The sequence below is a fragment of the Homalodisca vitripennis genome, chromosome 5 (assembly GCF_021130785.1).
Source record: "Homalodisca vitripennis isolate AUS2020 chromosome 5, UT_GWSS_2.1, whole genome shotgun sequence".
In the NCBI taxonomy this organism is placed as follows: Eukaryota; Metazoa; Arthropoda; class Insecta; order Hemiptera; family Cicadellidae; genus Homalodisca; species Homalodisca vitripennis.
In genome coordinates this window covers 162474733-162496328 of record NC_060211.1, presented here as the reverse complement: position 1 = coordinate 162496328, position 21596 = coordinate 162474733, and the positions used below count along the sequence as shown (strand labels likewise).

General features: G+C 35.4%; 1 protein-coding gene across 1 annotated transcript; it reads left to right on the top strand.

Annotated features, from left to right (window-relative positions):
• Positions 1-7492: 7492 nt before the first annotated feature.
• LOC124363078 lies at positions 7493-19492 on the top strand. The gene is made up of 6 exons (XM_046818171.1): positions 7493-7653; positions 9916-12833; positions 16437-16588; positions 17723-17876; positions 17962-18132; positions 19294-19492. The coding sequence occupies exons 2-6, from the start codon at positions 9992-9994 to the stop codon at positions 19425-19427; spliced, it is 3453 nt and encodes a 1150-aa protein (XP_046674127.1). The 5' UTR covers positions 7493-7653; positions 9916-9991; the 3' UTR covers positions 19428-19492.
• Positions 19493-21596: the final 2104 nt, after the last annotated feature.

Below are 21596 nucleotides of genomic sequence, written 5' to 3'. Positions count from 1 at the left end.
TAATTTTTGGTAGAGGGCCCATACCTGGCAAGTGACTTATTTATATCTGATCTATTGAAATAAAGGTTACAATACCACTTGTGTTTGGTTAAAACTTACCTTTTTATTTCCGCTTGCACATCTATGGTGTGACTGCTATCACTTGTGCTGGGAAACTTTCCAACCGTTTCATCTGAGGAGTGCCATTTGGGTTCCTGTTTTGGGCACTCCGTGCCCTGCTGCTGACAGGCCCTTCAGCAAACCATGATGGAGTGTGTGTGTTAAACACCGTGCATATTTATTATAAATTCAGAAAATAGTTTTTCTAAAATTTGTATGAGCAGAGACAGTATATTAATTTTTATAAACCCTTCGCACGGCCATTAATGAATACATTTTACTACAAAGACCACAAGTAAAAACATTTTGGTTCCTCCTAACAAAGTTCAAGAGCTAGTTATTTTTATTATAAATAAATTATAAAAGGTAAAAAGTAAAAAAAGTAATAAAACAAACGTATTATTGATACAATATAAAAAAATAACTAATCACAAAAACTGTATATTTCAAGATAAATTTTCAATTTTCATTGTAAAATGCTGTTGATCAAACTGGAAAGTTTTATTACATTTTACTATAAAAACAAGAAAAATATTTCAAACTAATCACAACACTACTCAACGATGAAGAGAATAATAATGAGATACGTAGTAGACGCGCACAGTAGATACGCGTGATTAACTGAGAAAGTTAAAAAGTAAATACACAGACCCACGGATATGTTTGTTATGGGCTTCTGTAGGCGACGCAGAACTGACAACCAAAGAAGATCGAAGTTTTATAAAAAGGGCCGCTCCCCTCCCCTTTGCCACAGAGAGAAGGTCGTTATACTCTACTTAGTAACCGCAATAAACGACGGAGCGTGGCACCTTAACAAACTGGCATTTTTTTTTTGAAAGGCCTTATTGTGAACTAAAAAAACTCTCCAACAAACATAATCTATGATTATTGGATATAACTTGTATTTGGTGTTTTAGTCAAAGTCTAATCTAACCATTCTAATATAGTTCGTCTAAGCATGGGAAGGTTTAAAAGTATAATTAAATTTTTCATCTCACATTAGTTAATGTAATTCAAAATATTTAAATTGCTGGAGAAATGAAGCCATACATCATAAGGGTCTCTAGTCCCCCACATTAGGTGGCAATAATATTTCCTAAATCAATGTAATCGTATTGAAAAATGGAAATTCCTAAACGAACACAATAAACTACTGTGATCATAAAAGGAATGTTATAGTTTTCTCTGAGAATATTGGTACTTAAAGATCAGTTGTGAACCAAACAAACAGACCGAAATTGGCATGTGTATGTAATTTTCAAAACGCCCAAATATGTCAGCTTAATTTTAGAAGTTTTTACATATCCAGCTAACTCTACTAACTAAATAGCACTAACTTATGTTTAACATACACTTTTTTATGTCCGCAACTATATGGGGGTGGGGGGGGGGGGGGGTGGGGGGGGGGGGGGGTGGGGGGGGGGGGGGGTGGGGGGGGGGGGGGGTGGGGGGGGGGGGGGGTGGGGGGGGGGGGGGCAATCTATGGAGTAGAGTGGGAAAATTGCTTTTCTCTGCCCACTCACTCCATGAATGTAAACAAAGATTATCATAGAGTATTCAGGATTTATGTCTTTGAATAGTGAAAACCCAGTTTGAGGTAGATTTTATACAAAAAATAGGCCTATTGCAGTAATTATCCCAGGTAGCACTCAAGGAAATACTTTACTTGACTACCGAACATGCTCTTCAGAGCCCAAAACCACTCCATTCCAAAGATTACCTGCACACACACACACACACACACACGACACACACACACACACACACACGCACGTGTGTGTGTGTGTGTGTGTGTGTGTGTGTGTGTGTATTTCTATGTATATATAGAAGTAGATAAGATTCTATGACAACTGATATTTCTTATCAGATGTACAATATATATATATATATATTTGGTCTTCCGGCCATATGTTAGTTCGGTTATTTAAACACATATGTGAAAGAAACAGCCAAATAAAAAATAACTGAATCGTAAAAAGTAAGGGCTCTGTGGTGTAATGGTAGCACATTCATCCGGCAAGTGGGAGATCCGGGTTTGAGTCCTGGTGGAGTAAGTACTTTTTTTTATTCGTTTATTGAAATTATATATATACTGTGTTATATATGTACTGACAAATAATACATATTTAATATTTGCTAAATGTACAGTTAAAAATATATTTTTACTGAAACATTTAATTTCCTTGCCTTGATATTTACTCACTCTGTGTGTCAACAGCAGTTGCAGAAAAGCTTGAAATAAGAACTGTTGTTATTATCAAGCTTACTCTATCTTTCAAGACCATATATGTAAACAAATTGAAAATAGTGGTTAAATTAATTAAATATATGTTTGTGCTGCCATAAAAAAATGTTTACTCAGAACATTTGATTACATTTAATGGGATCTTTCAATTAATATCAGAATCAGAATCTCTTTATTCACATTATCATTAAGACATGTAATGGCGTCCAATAAAATTTTACAAAGAAATATATCTTCATGTCTCTTGCTTTACAAATTAGGTTTTGTAAGTTCATAATATTCTTTCACAGTGTACAAAGGTCGTTCCATCAACCAGTTCTGGAGACTTCTCTTGAGATTTTTCCCACTGAGCCTTTTTCAAATGCTGCGGCAATGCATTGTACATCTTGCATCCTGTGTATGATGGCTTCTTGCTGTACTTGGTAGTGCGGTGCGGAGGGAGAATAAAGTCTGTGGCCCTCCTGGTGTTATGTGAGTGTAAGTTCTCACCTCTTTGATTTGCCATACAGTCTGCATCTGTTATCACTGAGAGGACATATATACCTACAATGGTCAGTATTTTTAGAGACTTAAAAGCTCCTCTGCAGCTGTCTTGTGGATTTAGATCTGCTAGAATTCTGATGGCCTTTTTTTGTTGGATGAGAATTTTGTTCAGATTATTTACAGATGTTCCTCCCCACACCGCAACTCCATACCGCAAATGAGACTCAACAAGTGCAAAATAGGCTGTCCTTGCTGCCTCAGGCCCTGCAATCCACTTCATCCTTCTGATCACAAAGATTCCTGTGCTGAGCTTTTTACACAGATTATTTATGTGTGCTGTCCAAGTGAGTCCACAGTCGATAGTTAGACCAAGTAGCTTTGCTTGTTTTCTCTTGGAGAGTATCTGTGCTTTCTAACACTGGATCATGCTTCCTACTAAAATTTATGTGCATGGTTTTTGAAGGGTTTATAGCCAAGTTGTTCTGAAGGCAGTACTGAATTGTTTTGTTTGTTGAGCATGACATCTGTGAGTACATTTCTTGTGCATTATCATTTTCCAGAACCAATGTGTCATCGGCATACATAATAGTTTTTATGTTATTGTTGCCAAGGTATATAGGGAGGTCATTTGTAAACAGTACAAAGAGGAAGGGACCCAAAACTGAGCCCTGAGGCACCCCTCTGTTCATCAAATATGGCTTAGATCTGAAAGTTAATTTCTTGCCTTTCTCTGACGTTTGAGCCTCGACAATTTGACTGCGCCCTTGGAGATAACTTGCTATCCACTTTTTTGATGTGTCTTGAAAACCTAGTGTTGACAATTTGTTTAGAATCAGGTCATGCCCCAGACAGTCAAAGGCTTTACTGTAGTCTAGTTTGTTCCTCTAGCCGATCTGTTATGTACTCTACTAGACTTGTAATGGCAGTGACAGTTGACCTTACCTTTAGAAAACCATGTTGGCTGTCTGTGATCAAGTTTTGACTTTCCAGTTGTAGTAACATTCTCTTTAGTGCAATTTTCTCAATTATTTTTGAGAAAGTGGATACAAGCGATATTGGTCGATAGTTTTCTGCCCTTGTTGCTGGGCCCTTTTTGTGCTTGGGATATACCTTGGCCACCTTTAACAGAGAGGGAAATAGTCCACTGCTAAATGATTTATTTATTATGCTAACCATAGGTGGGGCTAACTGATTTGCACAGTGCTTTACCATCTTTGATGGAACTTCATCAATGCCACAGGAGAGCTTTGGCTTCAGTGATCCAATAGTTTCTAACACCTCGTTCTCCTCAGTTAGTGTCAGGCTTAGTGTGTGGTTGCATTGTGAATGTATAATGCCTTCAAAGGTTGTTTCCACATTGTGAAACTGATTCCTGCTTTCCTCCAAAGTTAAATCTGCCACTGTCGAAAAGTAGTTGTTAAGATGCTCAGCGATCAGCATCGGGTTTTTCTTCTGTTTTCCAATCTATTTCCAAGTGAAGTGCAGCATTGGAGGAGTGGCTTCTCTGCATTTATGATGCTCCAAAGTGCTTTAGGTTTGTTATTTGATTTTATTAGGTGTTCATAGGCTGCATCACGTCTCAGATCTCGAAGTTTGAGGTCATAGGTTTTCTTTTTTTCAGCAATTATTTCTTTATCTCTTGTGGTTCCTGTGAGTTCATACATGTGCAACGATTTAAGAAAATCTTCTCTTAACTTATTCACCTCATCATCATACAGGGTTTTCTGCTTCCCCTTTGGTTTTGTCCTAGCTATTTTGTTTGGGCAGGCCAGGTTTAGGGCATTGATCACAATCTTGTGAAAAGCATTATATGCCAGCTCAACATCATGAGCATTATACACTTCATCCCAGGTTTCTTTTGCAAGTTCATTTTTTAAGTAGTCAAGGTTTTGTTTGTTAAAACTTCTTTTATATGAGCTGCCTTGTTTATTGTAATTTGTTGTTGTAGTTAGGATTCTGCACAGCTGCCCAGTATGATCCGACATTCCACCCTGAATAATGTTGAAGCACAATTTGTCCTCCGGTAGATTTGTACAAATGCAATCAATTGATGTTTTGGTTAAGCTTGTTATTCTGGTGGCTGGTAGTGGTAGTCTTCTAATTCCAAAGGTTGACAGTTCCTCTTCAAGTAGGCTGTTTCCAGGATTTGTAGAGTCCAATCTATCTATGTTGATGTCACCCATTAAGATTAGTGGTTTTACATCACTTCTTACAAGGTTGAGTATGTTTGATATGGCCTCTATTGCTTCCTTAGTTTTACTCGATGGTGGACGGTAAATGCCAAGAATGTGGAATGATTGCTTTTTTGAACTTACTTTAGCCAGTGCGGCTTCAAATACAAGTTCTTGACAGTAGTCCTTTACGTCAATTTGTTCCACTTCCAAGTCTTGCGTATCCTCAACATAAATGGCAACTCCTCCCAGCTTATGGACATGTCTACCAAACTCAGTTATTAGACTATAGCCCTTTAGGTTTATAAGTTTCAGTTTGTCTGGATCAAGGCCATGTTCAGTTACAATCAGTATTGATGGATTTGCAGACTCGATGAAGTGGTTTAGTCTTTCTACTTTTCTTGATAGGCCTCTCACATTTTGGTGTAGAATGCTAAATTGCTGATTTACTGTGTTTGATATTTCATTCTTGAGTTTAGGAATACTCTGGGTTTGTACGCTTTCTTGTATCTGGTCTTTTTTGGCCTCCTATTCCTAAAAAATAAGCATTCTGTACGTAGTCAGGGTTGGACGAACTGTAAATAGTTTTGTATTTATTTATGTTTTGCTCAAAAAAGTGTTCATATGTTTCTCCTGGATTTAGAAGCTTAGCAGTTGAGGGTGGATTTGTGATCAGTTTCTGAGTGTGCACTGTCGCAGTTTTGTCATTTCCAGGAGTTTTTTTGTCAGCTAAGAGCTTAAAAATAGCAGTTTTCCCATTGCAGTTAGAGGGAAGAGATGATCGACCATTTACATCTTTGTATTTGGTTGTTTCCTGAGGAACAATATCAAGAGTTATATTTTTCATTTTACCATTCCGGGACTTGCTCTTGGCCATTTGAAGTGACACGCTAAAATGGTTCCTTCTAGCAGATGTTTTATTCCTGCTTGAGTTGTGCAAGGAGAGACAGGGTGGCTTCATTCTGGGTGATTTTAATTGGCTTTGTGGCTGAGGTATAGGTTGTGTACTGAGGACCTGGGCTTGAAATTGAATTTGCAATGCTTGCATAGACCGTTCAATTTGGTCTTGACGAATTTTTAGCTCAGCCAAACCTACCAGATGAGATGGAGAAGGACTTTGGGTTGTTTTTCCTGAGTCGCATGTTTGTGTTGTTGACTCTGTATACGCCTTGGAGTCTGTTGGCAACTCAGACTTTTGGTCCAGTTTTAATTTGTTTACTATTCCTTGTAGGTGCTTAATTTCTTTGTCATAGTTTGAAATTATTGTTTCTTTTTCTCGATCATGTTCCTCAAACATTTGGATAAATTTGTCTTTCTGCAGCCTTTCGTTAGCCAGTTGCTGCTCAATCTCATTCAGAGTATCAACTAGAGTGGAGTTTCTTTGAATTAGAGCTTCTTGTCTACATTCCAATTCCTCTATTTTTGCTTCATACTGCATTTCTTTATGTATTTCAGTAATATTCCACAACTATAGAGACCAAGATGGGATTTTTCACTGCTTGAGAGACCAGTACAGCATAGCCCAGAGGGATTTTTGAAATAAGAATAGGCCTATATTCATATCAGGAACCCTACGAATGCTCATTTAAAATTTCAGTACAATCAGTTTAATAGTTTACGCATGAAAACAAAATAAATATACAAAGGCACGATCAAATTTAAAATATTGGGATGTTTACATTATTTTGTTCTAAATTGTAATTTGTGAAATTTAAAAATGTCATGGCTGACATTTAGAAACCATAGAAATTGTTTCTTTTATTTTATGTCTAAGGGTTTGATCATTATTAAATAAGCAACTACGTAAATATTTTAATTCTAATTTAAATTATTAGTGGACTAAGAATGTTAAAATAAAAGAAATATAAAAAGAAAACTTTAGTACTGTCAACTGTTGCAAAAGTTGATTTTGTAGAACTATATACATTTTTATACAGTATCCATTAATAACAAAAGTATTAGTGACATTTGCAACACATTGTAGTAAATCTATAATAATCATAATCTTGTATCTTTAATTATACTATAAATTAGGGTTTTAAAACTTTTGTAGCGACTGATTCTTATGTTGTATCAACCCATGCCTAGGGTTATTAATTAAGTAATAAAAGACTAGTTTATATAAATTGTTTAGGATTATTGATATGTAATTTAAATTTAAGTAATAATCCATTTTAAGAGAAAATGAGAATTGATCAGGAAAATAAAATAGGGTATTATTATTAGCATTGAAAAGTTATTATCATTGTTCCTAAAATGGTACCAGATTATCTTCGTTCTTTGCATTTTTAAATACTCAAAAACCACTTAAACTTTGGCTAGTAAATATTTGATCAATTTCGAGAAGATCATCTGAACACTGAACTGATTTGTGCTGATGACCTTCAATTTTTTTTCTTGTCGCATTGGAATTTAAAATTCCCGCCGTAATACTTGATCGATAGATGGCGTTTTGGTACTGCTCTGCTCAGTGCTCAGTTGCTTATACCAGAAATCCTCCCATCATGGCGGTTAATGTTGATCTGTGTGCATTGTGAATGTTTATTTTGGTTAGAGTGTTTTTATCTGGCTAAACTTGTGCTATTGTCGAGAGCTATAATAGAAAACTCGTGTTATTGTATGAGCATAAATTAAAAGTTCTTCGGAGTTGTTAAGGTAAGTGATTTTGTACAAATTTGCCGCTATCCACTCATCTTAAAATTAAAATTCTTTGAATGATTATTCTTTTAAGAATAGTAATAAACTAATCACTATGATTTATAACTAGAAAACCCAATGGTACATCAAAACTCATTAAATATACCTTACTTTCTTCCCTCAGTATACATTTCCTCTTAAAGATGAAAGCCTTACATCCATTACACTTTGTAAATAAAAATATTTTGCCTAGACTCACTTTGTTCACTATAATACATGAATTGCTTATATCCTCTGTATATTTAGGCCTGAAATATATAGTACAAAGTCAAGTAATAAGGTATTCATGTTTTAGTAATAGCTAAGTATCACTTCCTAAATTAGTGAGACAAATTCAAACCCATTCCCAAATTGAGAAAACAATATTGGTGATGATTTTGTGATGTTAGGATTGGGTAGATTTTAATAAGCGGCCTACCCTCTTTATTTGATTGTTTTTATCGAATGGTTTTATTGTTTTTATCCTAATGAATAATTCGATATTACAATTTAACAAACCATATGATTCATACATATTAGTTACAGTCATTTGTCATGTAAACAATGAACAGCAAGAAGTAACTAATTTGTTGAGAACTTGAAAATGGTGATGAATATGAGGAAATCATGATAAATTTCTAGATATACATGTGGGTTAGGCTACTGCCTTTACGAAAGCTCACTGCTATTCGCGCAATCTATACATATTGTAATGTATTTCGATGTGTATGTCTAGGCCATAGTTGGATTTGTTATTGTTAAATTTATGGTACTAAAAATTTTAATGCATTATTCTTGATGTAAATGTATTATAATTCTTGTTTTGTACGATTAATATATAATATTGAATTTGAATAATAGCCTATATCGAATAGTTTGATAATAACAATTGAATAACGAGTGTAGGTCGCTTATAAAAGTCTTCCCTTAGGATTTTCTAGGTATGAAGTTCAATGAAATTAGGTTAGATTAAGAAATTTAATATAATTAAGAATTACGAATTTTTTCGTAAATCTTTATTTTTAATCTTGACGTAAACTGTTATTCAGGCAATTGACCTGTCCCATACATTCACTATGAATAGGCCTAGGATTAGATAAAAACAATTTTTTTAAATCATATGGAAACAACAATTTTGTTGAATAATCAATTCTAAATGATTACAGTATACATATACTTACATACACATACACACACACACTACATGTATACACTTTGGTTCATATTTACAGTAAGTATATAGACAAAAATGATTAAATAGCCATTTGAAATAGTAAAATGTACCTAATCATTTCATTTGATGCTAAATACTTTCTAAAAGGCTGCAGTATAATAAGCAGCCACCACCATAATTGAATGATTGATATTTATAAAATTATCTGAACTACTGAAAACAAAAAGTCAAACTGAACTACTACATTATATTGGTATTTCAAATTACAGTATGGATCAGCTGTTTTTGGTTGCATTATAATAAGAGGCCTTATTGACAACCGAATCAGGGAACAAAATTATAATACTTAAACTATTGAATTCACAAATATTCTAATAACAGTTATTTAAAATGAATTACAAACTCTAGCTGTTTTAAAAATATTATAACAGCATTGCTTAAAATGAATTTAAACAAAGTAAAATCATTTGTGTGGTAATTGAGGCTGGGCCCCCAACTTCAATGGCAATGAACTTATGTTATTTCTGTCACAAACTGTCAGACACATTTGTCCTTTGAAATAGACTTATTTTAAGTAAGTCTTAACCTACACTGCTTTGTTTGTTACTGGAGGTATATTGAATTGAACTGGAAGGCAGGTGCCGATACGCTCATGTTCTGTTATTGTAATCAGATAAGACACCTAACCAGTTGCAACATATGTTATCTTTAAATGTCGTAAAATTTGTTAGTAGTCATTAACAATGTAGAATAATGTAGTAGACTGTTTTAAAGACAAAATACTGAATAGAAAAAAGTTTGAATTTTGTGTGCATACAATTGAATTTGACTCAATTAATCATTGTACCTACAAAATTAATTTACGTAAAAAATTAAACAGTCGTGCACCCAACGGGTTACTTGATAGTCTGAGGTATTTCTTTAAAAGCAGAATCATATTTAACATTGTCATATATACTTAATATATTATGTAGCTTTGTCCTGTGTTCCATAAGAAGCTAAATCAACAACAGACTATTAAACTTCAGCTTTATTATATTTTCTGTATATATGTTCATTCTTTTCAGGTGCTGGAATAATTTTAAAGAATACAGACCCAAAGCTGTAAACTATGTATGAATCAGTGAGTAGTGCATAGCACTGATGGATCCTGTGGGGCCTTGGACAGCTGCCTATGCTGCTAGCTACAACAGGCTGGCCGGTGCGGCTGGGAGTGGAGGGGAGTTCCCTCACCATCTGGCCACGGCAGGGCCTCCCACCTCACCCCCCTCCACAACCTCGCAGCTTCTGCTACAGGCCGGGGCTCCACCTGCCTTCAATCCTGGAGGCTTCTTGTCGCCTCCACCAGTCGGCTACGATAGTGTATTCACCCCATTCCTTCATCATGCCAACCAGAAGGCTCACTACACACAGGCACTGAATGCAGCACAACACAGGCAAGCCATTGCCAACTCCAAGCAGAGCGCAGAGGGTGATACGCTCAGAGAAAATTATAATCCTGTACACCACCAAACTCTCCCTCCAAATCCGGCTTTCTTTGATCAGGCTTCATCCACCTGGTCTCATCAGAACAATGCTCAGCTGCCGAGCCCTTTCGGGATTTTACCTCATGAAAGTGTTGTGGGAAGTAGTCCAGGTGCGCCGGGCACAAAATTGACAACCGCATATGAAAATTTTAATGCAGCTCACTTTGCAGCTGCTCAACAAACATTAAATCACATTAATTCCCAGTTGGTTGCAGCGAGTTATGGTGATACGACAAAAAGAATTGTTCCTAGACCAGCGCAGTCACCACCTCCATCGAATCCTACCACCACTCCAAATGTCACATCAGGTTCAAGTTACTTTCAGCAGAACCCACCAGGTAGTTACTCCAGATCTGATAATCCTTCAAGTCAATTTTCTGCAGGCAAAACTCAAGCTATAACTTCTAAATCTGACTATCCCACAAACACAAAAGCCTATTCTAATTCAAGCGTATCTGGACCGTCTCAACCGACATCAAAAAATTCTGTACATCTGCCTCAAGCGAGAGGAGCGACCTCTTCTGCAGTTTTCCCATTAGGAATCCAAGACAAACAAGCAATCAGATCTGCAGGATTTCAATCACCGACCTCAAAAAATGTAGGAAATAACTCGGCTCTGTCGAGTAAACTTCCAGAAAGGAGAGACAGTTCACATGAACCTACTCAGTCGTCACCTATTAGTTATGCCATGATGGACTCTGCTCAGCACAGATCAGCCACGTCAAGGGCAGGGAGCATTCAGCAATCACAACTTCAACAGCAACTTCTTAACCACCAAAAAACAAACTCTTACAGAAGTTTTTCGTCCAGCACTGGATCCACTCCTGAGTCAGAATACGGACAAGGGACCGGTCATCGCAATGTACCATCAGATGGGGGCTACTCCTCTAGCTCTAGTGTTGGACAAAACGGATCTGACTGTAATAATTTGCAGAGAAGTCCTCTGAATCATTCTCAGCCGAGTCCACTGGGTCATGTGACTAGTCCTGCTGCTTACCCTATGTATCATAGTCCCATGACTTCCATGTCTTCTCCTTCTCCGGTGCAACAACATCCAGATCAAAACGGTAGTTACAAACAGAACCCGTCTCCCAAAGTGGCCCCCCATTCTCCACTAGATGCATCTGTCACAAAGCCATCATCGGTTGGGCAAGTAGGCTATTCATCTGTCATTACAAGAAATGATCAGAATTATCCTAATGAAAGAAATATGGAATACCCTGCAAAACAATGTTGGGAAGGGGCAGAGCAACAGTTGAGAAATCCTGCTGCCAAGTATCCGGGTTATCCTGGAGCTGATGTTCAACGCCAACGTGGTATCCTAGGATTGTCAGAGCGACAACAAGCTTATTTTGATTCCTCTTCCAGTCAACATTTGACAGATACTAAAGGTGATCCTATGAGTATTGTCAAAAACCTACAAACATTACAACAACAGTGCCAAGCTCCTGTGAACCCCGCAGCCCTGACAGATGTTAAACCCACTGTTGCAATCCCGAAGCCTCCTTCTAAAGGTGCAGCCAGAAGGAAAAAGAGTGTAGAAATAAAAACAGAGACAAAGAGCTCTGAGTATATTGGTAGGGTTCCTCCACCCGCTCACTTGAATACCAACCAACCACAACAAAACGGTGGCTATACAGAATTTGAAAGGTGGAATTTGCCGGCATCTCACAAAATGTTTGGTGCAAATCCAGGAAGTTCAGTCCCTCAGAATACTCTGCATAGTAGTGGTAACTATCCTAATCCAGGATTGATTTCACATCCCAACCAACATACTGCCTCTCATTCCCCATACTATCAATCAACTCAACATCTACCATCTTCACAGCAAAACTGTTCAGATCCACAAAATTGTACCGAGACATCAGTACAAATCAGCAACAGTGAAGTAGAAACACCGACTGTTGGAGAGGCACCAGTAGCTAAAGTCATTGTTCCTGATGTGGAAGAAGAGTTGGGATTTCTCGCTGAAATACCTGTAACAAGTTCTAAGTCATTTGAAGATAAACCAGCATCATCCGAAATAAAGCCTGTCATTCCATTTTCAAATCCAAATTCAAGTTTTATGGCCAGTTTCATAAAATTTTTACAGGGTGAAAAGGAGTCATCCCCACCTCCAAAACGGAAACCTATAAAACCAACTTATATTCCTGTTTCCAAAACAAAAACCGAAATAAATGATTCCAAAAAGAATTCCAAACCCAAACGTAAATCTTCACCTTCTCCAACACTTGATTTTGAAGATGATCCTAGATATTTTCCCCTCCCAAAAGATCCTTCCAGTAGGAAGCTGGAGACATCTAGTGATTCAGATTGTGACGATTTATCTCTTGAATCACGTATCAGCAGGTCAAAATCAAGATCTAAAAGTAGACGGAGGACTGGTTCGAGAAAGTCAAGCAAGCGTAGAGATTCTGTATCCACTCGAAAACCCAAGAAAAGACAAAAAAATTCTTCAGGTAAGATTTTGACTTGACTCGTACATGTTGAAAATAGATCTAAACTATTTATCCACATCACAATAATTTAGAACAAAGTGTGTAGCATTTCCTGTAGCCTTTTCAATATCACTTACATAGAATAAAAATGGCAGTATCCAGGACTGGTCTAGACAACATGGCAATCAGTATAAACTTATAAACATTGTAACAACTTCTCTTTTAAATGGTGGTCTGTTCTAAGGTGTTGTGTAAGGATAATTTACTGCTTCTTTTCTGTTTAATTTACTATTTCTAAGAAAGTATTGGAATAATATTCATACATATGTTTTTCTATAAAATAGCAATTAATGTACTACAAAATATTTTATACTTGCTTATTTAAAAAGTGTTTTATTTAAATAAGATGAACCATTTAAAAAAATCTGGAATTTTAAAATACAATTCAGTGTAAAGAAGATATGTAGTTTTTTTTTTTTTTAATTTATAAGTATTTATGAAAGTATGAAAGAAAATAATGACACATGTCTAAGTCAAAGAGTATTCCAGGTAAACAATTAGTATTTAGCATGGGGAGTAATTACAACATATCATTGTAAAATAAAGGAAATTTTTATTTATTACATCTCTATACAGAAAAAATTGTAGCTTTTTTGTTCCATTTCCAAATATCGAAGTAGAATGGAACGAATACTATTAAACAAACTATGCCAAATTTATGAGTTCTCCTTAAGTACAAAGAGTGCCATTTGTCTGAATAATGAGTGTATGATCCAGTGTGAACTGGCCTTAAGAGGCAGGCTATTCTTACTTGAGCATCACTAAATATGAAGGTGTGACATACAACAGGTTGTTGATTCTGCTGTGAACCAAAATCATTCATCTTATTAGAAACGTATTCTAAATATTATAATGTCTTTTCTAAATCTTATACATATGATATAATGACTTGAAACATTATTTATACTGTTACAATGGCTTTCTGCTTATTTAAAATTGTTATACTATGAACTTTACAGAAACAACAAACTAACACATCAGTTTTGGCTGTACAACACCAGATTAATTATAAATTTGTCAGAATTAAATATCCAATTTACTTATTACATTTCTTATCTATCCATTTACTTCAGTGTGATATTAGTCAGTTGGTCAAAAATGTTTTTAAACCATATGTACACTTCAGTTCTAAACTATACTAGAAAGCTATATACAGCTACAAATATGGTAGTTTCATAATACTATCAATAATTTTTTTTATAGGTGTTTGAATTTTGGCTTAATCGGATGAGTAATTTTTGAATTATGACGCATATTCGTAAAGTAAGTACTGTTTTAGAAAAAACCTAGTAAAACATTTTCAAGTCAATTTTATTTTTACTTGAAAGTGCATACTCTAAAATATTTCTCTTCACAGTTTTCACCAATATTCAACTATTTGTCATCGTGGGTGACCAGCTTTTCAATTCCTTCTGCATAGAAACTTCATGCCAGTCAGGATAGCAATGATTTTACAACATTTTTCAACTTATCGTCAGATTTAAAGCCCTTACTGTCGAGCTCGTACTTCATGTGAACAACAAGCACAATCAAGTGATGGTTGGGTCAGGCCAAATCCGGGCTATACGGCGAATGACCGAACTGTTCCCAACGAAACTGTCAGATCAATGTTTGGGTGTCACCGAAATTATAGGACCTAGCACTGTCATGGAGCAACACAAATCCTTTACTGAGCTTTCCTCTCCATTTGTTCTGAATTGCGTACCATAGTTTTCTCACAATATCTTATAGCACATTAGTGTTTTCACATCTGGGAAGAAATTCCGTACACAAAGCCCCCTTCCTATCCCAGAACACTGTACATATGATTTTTGTACAGACATTGTTTTGAACTTTTGTTTGTTCGGAGGTTGAGTATCTCTATTCCACTGATTGTTTGGAATCTGGTGTGAAATGACAAACCAAAAATGTCATCATCTGTAACAACTTGGTTTAAGAAGTCCTCTCACTCTTCACTGTACTGTTTGAAAAATGTCAAAACACTGCCAAGTCACTTGGTTTTGTGAAAATCGATGCTCATTTATAGAACCCATCGGGAACACAGATTGTGATAACCTAGGTGATTTGTAACAATCTCGTACTAAATAGTTTGTAAAATTTGTGGAAATTCATTAAAAAGCATCGTCATTGTAAACCGTCTGTCTTCACGGATTTTTTAAAACTTTCCTTTTAAGATCATTGTTGACAACAGAAGGACGATCATTACTAGCCTCATTGTGGACATTTGTTCTACCTTCATTGAACATTCTAACCCACTTTTTCAACATTCCATCACTTGTCATGCCTTCACCGTAAATTTCAGCTGGTTTCAGATTCTTAAGATCTATTTTAAAATTCGAATGACATAAGAAATCTCACAGAAGGCGGGATCAGCAACTGTCTTAAATATTATATATGTTTGCAACACCCAACAGGGATCACTTCTGGCTGGTTTATACTTTCCAGTTGAACCCACTTGGCACAGCAAAAACTGATGTGTCATGGGCAACCTTATGGAAGTCTAGGAGCGGCACCCCACTAACTGCAAAGTTTGAGATTCTGGGGTGCAAGGGTAACTCGATAGGTCTAGTCTACTGCGGGAGATGACTGTTGGAGTTAGTGAGGTTCATTCCCTAAGTGTCAAAGGTTCTTGCTAGCCTCATCATAAGGGTGTGCCACTCCCTGCCTGCTTTGACTGGAGAGGCTGGTTCAGAGCTGGTCTCTCCTTCTTTCGAGGGGACGATGACAAGATTAGTGCCCCAAATTTTTCCTCATGGATCTTTATATGAGGCAGCCCCTACCCACAACCTTATCCATCCAGAATATCTTGTCACTTTGGAAGTAGTGCAAAGGTCCTTTTAGGACTAAGTGTAATTTCTAAGCTTCTTGTCCTAAGAGAAAAAAATGTTCACAACAATCAGAAAACACAATGTAGAGCAACCAAGGTTGTGTTAATTGAGACCCAATGAACAAAGAAGACTTACGTGTGTGTGTGGAACATCAGCTACAGCGGAACAGTGAAATGTACTTACTCTCTGAAGCATACAAATATGTTGCAATTTGTTAGTGTCCTAAATTTTGCTTAATGAATCAATTTCCAAAGCCATTTGTTCTGAGTGTACCATTAGCAATATTAAGTATCAGTCTATTACTACAAACTGTTAAACACAGTGCAACTGAATGTCTGTCACGGGTGACTGGCAACATACACAATAAACAAGATCTCCTTTATGTGTTTTCATAATTTTATTCATTATTCTCTGGTATCATGCATGGTAAACACAAATTAAATGTGCACTGAATCGACAAAATCTTTTAAATGAATTTGAATGCGAATAGGCAAATTGTATTTCTATTATTTACCAGCTTGTACAAAATTAAATATCCTTTACGAACTCTCCGACCATGTTAGATAAATTAAGTACGTCCAAATTAACAAAAAATTACTACAGATTTTCAATGCGAAATTATCAAAAATTTAATACTTATACTGACCAACATGTGGAATAACTTAGTAAGTAGTGTGTATTTTATACAAATGGATTTTGTTTCGCTGACTTGTATAACGGAGTAAACATTGTACAGATGAGGAAGAAGAAGAAGCAGAAGAATTGCCTAGGAGAAACACATCAACAAGGAAAGCCAAGGAGAAGATTTCACGGTTGCAAGATGACAATGAGTTCTCAGATCCTAGCCTGTCTGGTTCCGACCAGGAATGGACTCCTGCAGAGAAAAAGGTATTTTGCTCATTTATATTTGTTGTTTTCTATCAAAAATTATTTCCATTAATCATCATTTTACAATTTTATAGTACAAAAATTACAAACTTTTATGTTTGACTTTTCGATGACACTTATTTTATTTCATACATGTAAGAACTGCCAAAGTCGTAATTAGTCAATTTTTTCTTTATTTGGTATGTCCAAACTTAGTTATAACAGTTAATAGTTTAGACTTCAATAAGGCACATGAACCACTTACAGCAAAAATTCCCAAAATTGTTCCTCCTATACAAAGAAAAATAAAGTCATAAAGTATATAATATAAAAAAAAGTATAAACAGGGACACGATTAACATCGTTAATAAAAATAACAGCTTTTACAAAGCTGAGGAACATCGTGACAAGTGATAAGACTTAATACTTTCTTTATAAATTTACACAACATGTTAGTCATATGAGTGAAAAGATTAAACACAACTTAAAATTGAACAAATAAACAAAAACAGGCAGTGGAAAAATGCATATGGCTTGGTATTTTTATCAGCAGTGCTGGCAACTGTAGGAAGAGCAATTTTTCTTTCCATGAATATCTGCTTTTAATATTATTAATAATCCAAGGAACTTTTTCAGGTTTCTTTGTACCATTACATTAATATTGAGTTTAGCCCCAATTCAACTTCTTCATAGTGCAGCATCTGGAATCTGACGCTGTCACATACTTAATTCCTGGAATCTGGAGTAATTTTCGTCTGAAGAGATCCAAAAAAAATGTCTGTGATGAAGAAGCTCAAAATGTACTTTTTAAATTGTTTTGAGATCAAACACCTAGATTAAAAAACGTAGTAAAAAGTAAAAAGTAAAGAATGTCTTATTTTACCAGGCGAAGTTAGGGCTAAGAAGCCCTCTCTAACACTTAACCTGGTATAAGTATAATCCTGGTGAAGAGGTATTCTCATTGTCTCATCAGGTGCTTAATTGAGGTACAGATTTCAGATGCTGCACTAAGAGGAAGGTGAACTGGAGCTGAATTCGACATTCATATTAAATCAACCCTTCCCACCACAGCTACGTTATGTGTAGACATTAGTTTTTGTTAATAAAGACATTTTTCATTTAATTCGTTATTGAATAGAGAAATATTTCTTCCAGGAATCAGACAGTGATAAGTCTGGCAGAAGAAGAAGTCTTAGGGGAAAACAGAAGCCACAGCCTAAAGTCAAAAAGCCTCCACCTTCCCGATTCCTGGAATCTTCTGATGAAGAGACCAATGCAGCTCTTGTAGCCGCTATGAAGGAGAGTGGAGGTAAGATGAAGGAATTTAGTTTTCAGTTTTGTCACCCATTTTTAACTATAAAATATTTTTAATGAACTAAATTGCTTTTTTCTAGAAATGTGTGCAGTGTGCAGTTCAGCTTTTGAAGACCCAAAAGACGCAATGAAATGTAGTAATTGTGGAAAGTCGTACCACCCAGGTTGTTGCAGTCTACAGTCGGCACAGAAGCTCAAGAAACGTACCACTTGGAAATGTGACGAGTGTAGACCGCCTTCTGCTGTACGAAGTGAGTACAACATTGGTGTAGACGATTCCAGCTCCATTTATTGCAGATAATACCATTTTTATGTAAGAGACCAAATACTTGTCCTATCAGTGTAAATGTCCTATCAGTGCTGCCTTTTTTTCTTATAAGTGCAACTGTCAAAATTTGTCTATTGACAGAGTACATTGTTTGGTGTGGTATTGGATGTTTAAATTTGGATGTCCCGTAGCCAGATATTTTTTATTTTCATATATAAAACGTCAACTTTTAATTATTTCAACTTATAGACACTAGTAATATAACGTAGTAGACACAACCTGTCAAGTAGCATAGTATCATTGTTGAATTAGTTGGTTACACATAAGTTTTAGTTGGATACAAATTTGAGATTTCACATTATTATAGTAAGAGTCATATATTGCAAGTCAATATATGTTTTATTATATATTACTAATGTAAAGAGATCTCAATTAATAACTTTCGTTGAATTGAATTGAAAAAACTTTATTCATAAGGTATACAGTGGTATACAATGAAAGGTGTCATTAGAATTAACTTAAGCTTAAAAACTAAAATTAAAAAATATATATGTACAATATTGATCAAATATATATAGTGTATTAAAAAGAACTAAATCGTACTAGTGTTATCGCAAGAAAGTAAACTTCTATTCTCGTGTGAATTTTAAACCATAATTTCAGGCCTAAGTGCATCAAGTAACAGTTTATTTGCCACAACCCAGGCTTGTAATGATATGTCTCGTACTGTAACAGGTTTATCGTACTTTGTGAAATATGTTGAAGCTATTAAGTAGATTAAAAAAGCAATGTTATGTCTGTAGCTTACACATTTTTGTAAGAATCTCTCTGTTATCTTGAGTCAGATTTATGGTGTAGCCAAGTTCAGATTTGTCAAAACATTTTCATAGATTCTATGTGACATTTTAAAAATAATGCGTAATTTATTTAAGTTAATTTGGGTTTTACTTAATAGTTCCATTCACAGCAGATACATATGAATAGTTAGAGTATTATCTATTGGAAACACAAAAATTGTATGTATAGTGAATTTTTCAATTTTAGCTTTATCTAACAAAAATGTAGTTCTTATGTGACAAGTTAGATTTCTTTCAGTTACTATCTGGTTTGGGCTTGTTTCTTACTAATATATTTTTCCCCTCAGATGAGAAATCTACAAAGAGGACCAGTGGTCCGAAGAGAGGGCGGAGAGTAATCAAGCCCGATGAAGAGGACGTAACCAATGATGGCGATGAATATTTTCCCTTCAAGGTAAATTATATTAAGTTCTCTTATTAATATTTCATCTGAAATGAATTCCAGATTTACTATTTAATATGACCAGAGATTTGAATAAAGTCCTGTTTAGAGCAATTTAACACTTTCACTGCCGCCTCCTATTTTTGACAACTTTCTTACACTACTGCCCGTTTCAATTTTTTTTATAGTTATAATTTTTTTAACCAATTATAAGAAAACCATGGGACTTAAATTTTTTTTTTAAGCTGAGTTCTTCCTCTTTCTACACAACTGCTTGTGCATAAATATTTTCAAACAGAAATTCTTGTTTTAAAACTAACAAGTGTTGTATAAGGTTCCTGACCAAAAAAATATCATCATGTACTAGTCTATAACATAAATATGTTTCACATTCTTATATGCTTTATTCAGCATTGATATTACTGTCACTATAGCTATCACTATAGCTGTCACTATATTGTCACTGTTGATATTTACATCTGAAATCCACTTATATTTAAATATTTTTTTTAGTATGGTAAGTCTTGAATCGTGGTTCTTTGCAAATGACAATTTTGTACTCGCTACACTGATAGGATGTGTCTCTTCTTACAGCCTTACCTAATTGTTTTTTAGTTATCAAAGAACATAATAAAAGTTATTATTACTATTTTGCGGTGCGGCTTCATAGCTAATCTTTTAGCACCTAATCTCATACCACCTACAGAAAAAAAGTCGTCATTTAGGTGCTGTGATATTAGGCGCTATAAGTTTAGGTACTGTGCAACGATCCACGGTTCGTTTAGGTGCCGTGAGACTGTTTCAAGTTTCAGTGTCACAGCACCTCTCGCTTTGTTCCAAAGGGGCCTTGGTGGGGACAGAGGGGATGGAGGAGAATCCAACCTTGCCCCTCACCCCGCTCCCGACGACCCGCCATTACTGTCCTCTACAGCAGGGCGAGCAGTCGACAGCACAAGGCGAGGCGACACGAGATAGACAATTGTATCCTCGCACAAGAGAAGGGTCCGTGCGCATGGCGTGCGGCGGTTGTTGATTACTAATAATGGCAAAAAAAATTATTTACCTTGAATTTGAATGAATGTTTAGGCCAAACCGCAAATCTTGCACATAATCCAATAATGTAAATTATTTGTTCATCTAATTTCATTGTGTTTTACATTTTTATATAAGTTTTTATCGTCATTGGAATTAAATGTGTTCAAATCGTATATTCCGTGCACTGAAAACCGGTAATAATTTGCATTCAAATCTATATAAAAATAGGCAAAGCCTTAAATCATTCATCACTTATTCTGCAATTTCCCTACGTCAGACAAAGTAAATATTTTATACACGTAAGTATCATGACTTACATAAAAAGCAAATTTATTTGGATTAAAATGTAACATCCATAGGGAATTTCAACCATTAGAAGAACTATAGTTTAGCTTTTTAACCTCCCAATGTTCTATAACAGTGAAATTTGACTCACGAGTTTTATACTTTCAGCCGAAAAATCTAGCTATTTCATGCCAAACTGCTAGATAAGTGTTATAATGAATACAAGTAATATACATATATGATGTTTTTGTGAACCAAATACGAGATTACTTAAAATAACCCGAACGATGTTAGAAGCATTGAAAGACTCGACAGAGTGTAACATAAGTGGTAGCGCACAGACGATTCTTCTTTATCTTAAAATCAATAGAGTTCTTATTTAGACCAATAAGAGCATATGTACCAAGTTTGAAGTCACTAGGGCCTTTATAATAAGAGTTATCGTACAGACGGACGCACAACAAACCATTTCAATAAAGCCTTTCGATTCTTCATAAAGCGTTAATAAATAGGCGGTTCTTTACATTGCATTAAAAAATATATTTATTTTACAATTACTATATAAACCTATAAGTCAAACTGCAATTTGTATAATACATTCCATAAAATAACGAAACTAACCTGAGCTTTTTATAGTAAAAAAGTCAAACTGTACAAAAATGGATTATATTAGTTTTTAATATTTAACTCAATGGTGTTCTCCTCCGTGTTATCAAGATGTTTGTTCTCAATGTAAAACAAATCTACACTTCGTTTGTGCTGATATTTTAGAAAGCACATGGAATCGCATGGGACAAGCACGTCGTGAATCATGGAAGTGTAAGAACTGCTGCTCAGGTAAGAGTAAATAGCAAAAATAAACAATTACTAAGGACATTTTGGCCAAAT

What these genes read in the sequence shown, in the direction of transcription:
- LOC124363078 (XM_046818171.1), top strand. Translation starts at nt 9,992, where the DNA reads ATGGATCCTGTGGGGCCTTGGACAGCTGCCTATGCTGCTAGCTACAAC. An exon ending in AAGACAAAAAAATTCTTCAG is followed by an intron (nt 12,834 to 16,436) that starts GTAAGATTTTGA and finishes AACATTGTACAG; the next exon opens with ATGAGGAAGAAGAAGAAGCA. An exon ending in ACCGCCTTCTGCTGTACGAA is followed by an intron (nt 18,133 to 19,293) that starts GTGAGTACAACA and finishes TTTTCCCCTCAG; the next exon opens with ATGAGAAATCTACAAAGAGG.